Source organism: Dromiciops gliroides, chromosome 1 (genome assembly GCF_019393635.1).
Source record: "Dromiciops gliroides isolate mDroGli1 chromosome 1, mDroGli1.pri, whole genome shotgun sequence".
Taxonomy (NCBI): Eukaryota; Metazoa; Chordata; class Mammalia; order Microbiotheria; family Microbiotheriidae; genus Dromiciops; species Dromiciops gliroides.
The window spans coordinates 393,776,868-393,783,404 of record NC_057861.1 but is presented as its reverse complement, the minus strand read 5'-3'; the positions used below and the strand labels follow the sequence as shown (position 1 = coordinate 393,783,404).

At 35.4% G+C, this 6,537-nt stretch overlaps 1 protein-coding gene across 1 annotated transcript in view; it reads right to left on the bottom strand.

The window, feature by feature from the left end:
- Positions 1-588: 588 nt before the first annotated feature.
- The window catches only part of ERCC8 (ERCC excision repair 8, CSA ubiquitin ligase complex subunit), a 65,756-nt gene continuing 59,807 nt past the window's right edge, over positions 589-6,537 (bottom strand). The window contains exon 12 of the mRNA XM_043978897.1: positions 589-821. Within this exon, the coding sequence (XP_043834832.1) occupies positions 753-821 (69 nt within the window). The 3' untranslated portion in view covers positions 589-752. The remainder of the gene's footprint in view (positions 822-6,537) is intronic.

Sequence of the window (6,537 nt, the reverse complement as noted above, 5' to 3'; positions counted from 1 at the left end):
GAACTCAGGTCCTCCTGACTCCAGGGCCAGTATTCTATCAACTGTGCCACCTAGTTGCCTGTATGCCAAGTATCCTATTCAGTGTCACATAGAAAGCCATAATGAAGTCAAAATTGGAACTCAAGTCATTGTAATTCTATTGTTTTCTATTGTTAGTAGTTCCATCATTTTGTTGCAAATTCCTTTAGGACTGCAAACATACAGTGCTTTGCAGTCATTCAATAAGTGTACACCATTCAAAAAATGTTCACTCTCTCTTCTTAGTTTAAGAAACCCTAAATCAAGCATCTTTCTGAGATTATGATATCTACATAATAATGCTTCAAATTTCTATATCACCTTAGAGTTTACAAAACACTTTGTTCGCAATATCTGTACAAGTATGACTGTCCTCATTTTTTAGGGGAGGGAATTGAGGCTCAGTGAGGTTAAATGGCCAGTCTGTAGGCAAACATCTAGGAGGTGAATCCAGGTTTCCTGCTCACAAATCCAGAATATTTTCTACTATTTTAAGAGAAGTATGTAAAACAAAGAAAGACAATTTTATTAGCTGGCAATTTATTCTTTTTTAATTTAATTTTTATTCGTTTTGAACTTAAATACAAAAAGACCAAAAAAAATGAACATTTCCATGTGCTGATACTTTATTCTTATAATTTTATAAAATGCCTGGACAATAGAAAATTGTATAAATTTCCAGATTCTCATCAATGCAGAGCACAGTCACTTTTATTCTATCAACTGATTTAAATTCATCCTTCTTCATCACTGCTGCTCCATGCATCTTCAAATGCTGGATTTTTCTGTGTATGAGATACAACCTAAAAAAGAAAAGGAAAGTTCTCATTTATTTTTTTTTCCTTTAATTTATCATGATCAGAAGAAAGTAATAAGCGAAATATGAGTGTTCTAACTGCTAATACAAAATATGAAGTTGATAAGATTTCCTAATTTAAAAAAATAAATTTTAAAAAAGATTCCCTAATTCATACGCAAGTTAAACTGTTGAGAGAAAATTTACACATGTACAAAAGGTAGTAGAAGGGAAAAAATTGAGACCATCAAGTAATATGGCTGATTTTTAAAAATACACACATGGCAACTTACACACCCAAGTGAGTACTGTTCCCTTCAAAGTTACCTTGGAAATTAAGAGCACATTCATTTCAATGATGCTGTTACAGTTCAAAATATCCATGCAGCTGCTCTTATGCAAAGCTCTTTATGGCCTTTGGATTGTCCCCAAGGGAGAGGAATCCTCATGGTTAGAGAGTAGATTTGACATTTGGAAATTGACAAAAGTAATTTGCTGCCTCATTGGGTGAATGAAGTGAGTGGTCAAGCTGGGTAATACTGTTTTTGGTAAAAAAACAAACAAAAAACCAAAAGCGGGGTATGACAAAAAAAATGGATGTTGGAATTGGAGGATCTGAATTCAAATCGAAGCTCTTACACTTTGTGAGTGATCTCAGACAAGTTACTTAACCTGCTTATGGGCTCTGGTTTCTTTCTCTATAAAACGAAGGAGTTGGGCTAAGATGCCCTTTGAGGTTCCTTCTATCTTTAGATTTGTGACCCTAAATTCCCATAAAAAAGATTATTTTCCCTGTATATACTCCCTAGACAAATTTGAAGGGGCAGCTAGGTGGTGCAGTGGATAGAGGAACACACCTGAAGTCATAAAGAATCATCTTCATGAATTTAAATCTAGCCTCAGACACTTACTAGCTGTGTAGTCATGGCCAAGTCATTGAACCCTATTTGTCTCAGTTTCCTCATCTATAAAATGAACTAGAGAAGGAAATGGCTAACCACTCCAGTTCTTTGACAAGGAACCCCCAAATGGGATTCCTGATACATGACTGAACAACAACAAAGACAAATTTGAAGGATAAAGTTTGTGTAGAAAGTCTAGACTGAAAAATGCCTGAATAACAACAAGTCAAGAAGATCTGTTATCTCTATTCCCGTGGTCATCACTGTGAGAGAATAAACCCTCATCATCACATACTTGGGCCAGTTTAACGATCACCTCATAGGTCAGTCTGCCTTAACTTCGTCCTCTTGAGTCTATGTTCACAAAATGGCCAGACTCATCTTCCACATGCCCAGATCTTGCCAGGTGACTCCATTGTTTGCAAAAGTTTTGTGGGTTCTTGTAGCCTAACAAGTGAAGTTCAGATTCTTCTGCCCAATACTCAATGATCTCTACCAATTATCACCTTTCCTTTCCAGTCTTATCTCTTATTTCCTTCCATACATGCTACACTCTGGTTAAACTGGACCACTCTTGGCCCTCAAACATAGTCTGTGTTCTCCTTCCTTGGTGGCTTTTGTTCATGTTCTCCCTCTTCGTGTCTATCTTTTTATACTTGTTTAAATGCCTTTAAAGTCCAATTCAAATGCTCTCACTCCCACTCCCATCCTCTCCTCCTCCTCCATGGAAAATTTCCTAATTCCCAACAGATGTTAACAATATGCTGACTTGGGGCCAATATATAGCACTTTATTTTGGAATTCCCATGAGTACTGATCATATAGATACCCCCTCTGAGAACATGGGATGGCTTTTGATGTTCCTTTTAGCTCTAGATCTGTGATCCTATACATTTGTAAGTAGTTTGTTCTTTTTCACACTCCTTTAATAAAACCTCCAATAAATAATTAACTTCTGGCAGGTTTGAGAGATTAGCAAAAATGTGTTATGATCTGCTGTTCACTGTTCATGTAGGTACTCACTCTTATTTGCATGAGTAAAATGAATCAACACGGACAATGGATACCTTTTATTTCCTTTCTGCCTTCACCATAATCTTTCCACCAAGCTTCAGACCTAGACTGATTGATGCTGTTTTGAGGGCTACCAAAAATCAGCTTTTTTTGGCTCATGATTGTCCTCAACCAGAGTTTAGTATAAAACACATGGATTAAAAGGCACTACATAAATGTGTTATTAACAACAATGATATTAACAAAAGCATTCTACACATATATACACACATATACATACATATATACACATATACGTACATATATACACACATATGCACATATACATCCATCTATCTATCTATCTATCTATCTATCTATCTATCTATCTATCTATCTATCTATCTATCTATCTATCTATCTGTAATATAAAGTCCAAAGCTTGGTGTGGGACACTGGAAAGAACACAGGCTCTGAAGTTAGAGGAACTCCTTTCAGATCCCACCTCTGAGGCTTACTTACTATTTGTGGAGAAAGCTGCCTGACATCCTGATGCTTTGGTTTCCTTCTCTGCTTAACTGAAAGCATCGGATGGTCTTTGATGTTCCTTTTAGCTCTAGATCTGTGATCCTATACATTTGTAGTTTGTTCTTTTTCACCCTCCTTTAATAAAACTTCCAATAAATAATTAATTTCTGGCAGGTTTGAGAGGTTAGCAAAAAGGTGTTATGATCTGCTCTTCATGTAGGTACTTACTCTTATTTGCATGAGTAAAATGAACCAATACTGACAATGGATATCTTTTATTTCCTTTCTTTTTATCATTATAAAAATTTAATTCCTTTGTCCCTCTTCCCTCCCCCGCCACCACACACAAACACACGCACACAAACCCGACACCTCCACAAAAGATTTGTCTGTAAAGACTGCAAGTTCCTCTAAGTCAGAGATTGTTAAAGAGCACCTCACTTTTAAATTACTAATTGAAAAAACGCTGGGAATTGTTTGTTTCTCAGAAGTCTTGGGCATGGTTGTTGGAAAGCATGTAGAACATTTAGTCTGGCCCACATCTTTGTGATCACGATGTAGTTAAATAATTCTACATGTAACTATCTTTTAGGGGAGTTTGCTAGTTCAGAGCACTCACTGATGCACTCTAAACCTACAAACTATAGAAATCCCTTCACCATTTCAATGTTAAAGTGTTGTTTCTACCATCAGTACAGATATTAGCTGATTTACAAAGTTAAAACATTAGCAATCACAATCCTCTGGATTTTTACTTTACTATAGAACTAAATAGTATGTATTTGTTCCATATGTTCCCTAATTTTAATAAGCATTTGCTCAATACCGGAAATAAATTGAATTAATTTGATGCTTCTTTTACTGGCAGGCAGGGATGCCTTTCTATCTGCATCATTAGAGGGAACTCTCAAATGGATGAGGCCACAGATCCATTTGAGATCTGAGAACCTCTTCTTTTTAGCATCTTAATTTTTTTAAGGTGGAAATTTAAGTTTGTGGAAGTTGTTGAGCTGACTTAAAGAAGGCAGATGGTTCTGTTCTTACTCCAGTAGTGTGTAGCCCAATGATAATGGGGTGATGATACAAGTGAAACGATGGGGCTGTTGAATGTGGGTAGAGTCAACTGATGGTAGACATTCCTACAGATCTAAACAGTTTTGGAATTTACTATGTTGAGTGGGGCCCTGTAGAGATAGCCTTTTCTTTTTGTTTGTTTTTTTTTTTTTTGCGGGGGTTGGGGGGGCAATGAGGTCTAAGTGACTTGCCCAGGGTCACACAGCTAGTGTCAAGTGTCTGAGGCTGGATTTAAACTCAGGTCCTCTTGAATCCAGGGCCAGTGCTTTAGCCACTGCACCACCTAGCTGCCCCCGACAACCTTTTCTTTATATATACCTCTATGACATCCATATTCTTACTATGATGCCATAAAAATCTTTCAAAGTAAAAATTGCTAATGGACATAGCCCTAACTCATATTAACATGATATGGCATATGACCATGACAGTCACCAGGAAGTTCTAAGAATCTAATCAAAATCATTTTCAAGGGGACTATGTTTTCATACCTAAAACTGAAAGCCATTGAGTGTGACTTGTTTTATTTTCCCCCTATTTTATCCTCTGCTTGATTTGCTTTATTTCTGCTGTTGTTATAAATGAAATGTCTACAAGTAAGCACTCAAAAAGGGGTTTTACTCTCAGAAGTGCTAATATAATTGCGTAACTGGGAAATAAACAGAAACCATCAGAGGCACACAGCTTTTTACTAAATTAAGCAATTTAATTTTCTTCCAATATCCTTTTTATACATAAGTCACAGTAGATTTACTTTTAATTTATTTTTATTGTTTTCATTTGGCAAGCTATTCTTATGCCATTTAATGTAGTCTACTGTGTTATAACTTGGATTTAATATATATGGTAGTTCCAGCACAGTGGGATATACTTATTAAATAATAATGTAAAATAAATGGTTAACCTAAATTATTGGACTATATTTTGTTTTTCAAAGTAGAAAATTTGCTCATTTGAGGCAGCTGTATGCTAAAACTGATCAAACCATAATAAACCAAATTAGACAGGTGTTGAAATCTGTAAGTAGTCATGTGGCATTTGGCCAGCCACTTGAAAATTCATCAACATGTGCTTTCTTCCTCCCTTTCATTTGGTATAAGGCCAAGACAAAACAATTCGCAAGCTCAGTACTATGGCCAAGTATCTCGGTTGTAAATTTAGCTGTGAAATATATTGTCAATAGCTGAAAAAAAAATGCTAACATCCACACAGGCAATATATTACTACAAAAATCCTCTTTCATCCCGGTAGCTTAAATAATGCTATTTTCATTTAGGAACTAAATGCATGAATACATTTTATAGTAACAAGCATTGTTCTGTCCTAAATTTTACTTCATTTTTATTTTGTAGAAATATATTTAGTTTTAAATGCATCCTAAGTAAAACATAATTTAACTAAAGAAAATTTGTTTCTAATTGGGATCATCTGTATTATTAACTTTGTTGTCAAGTGTTATAGCTTTTCCTCTTTCAGACTTTAGGTCTTAATTCAGAAATTTAGCAGTGTCCAGATAACTAATTAGTATTATTTGGTGAAATGATCTCTGATGAGTAAGCCTATACTTTAAAAAGTAGAAAAAACAGATGCTACTGTTACTTGAGACTGATGACACAGTCCTTGAATAGTACTGGTACTTAAGAAATGTTTGTGGCATGAATGAGTGAATGAATAGATGAATGGATGAATGAATGAACAAATGACATTTCATTACCACGCATTTATTCAAAGTGAGTCATTAAAGGTAAATGGCAAATCATTTTGGAAGATTAGGTACTGTGAAACTTTATTAGCCTTAAAAAGCTTATTCAAAAGACATGAAGAAAGCACTAAAAAGAACCTGGAAAAAAGTTAAACCATACTAATAATCAGAGAAATGCACATTAAAACAACCTTGAGGTTATAACCTTGTACCTATTCAGTCACCAAAGATGCTCAAAGATGGGGAAACTCATTGCTGTAGGGAACGTGAGAAGAAACACAGGCTCACTCATGGCTGGTATAGTTGTAAATTGGCTCCATCATTATAAAAAGCAAATTTGGAACTATGAAAGAAAAGTTCCTAAACGGTTCAACCTCTTTGACTTGGAGATTCCCACTACTGGAGCCATGTTCTAGGAAGATTACTGACAGCAAGAAAACCTCATATGTATGCTTAGTTCCAGTCTTTCTCTTTTACATTTTATCCCACAGAATTGTCAGATTTCTTTTTTTTTTTTTTTCGGT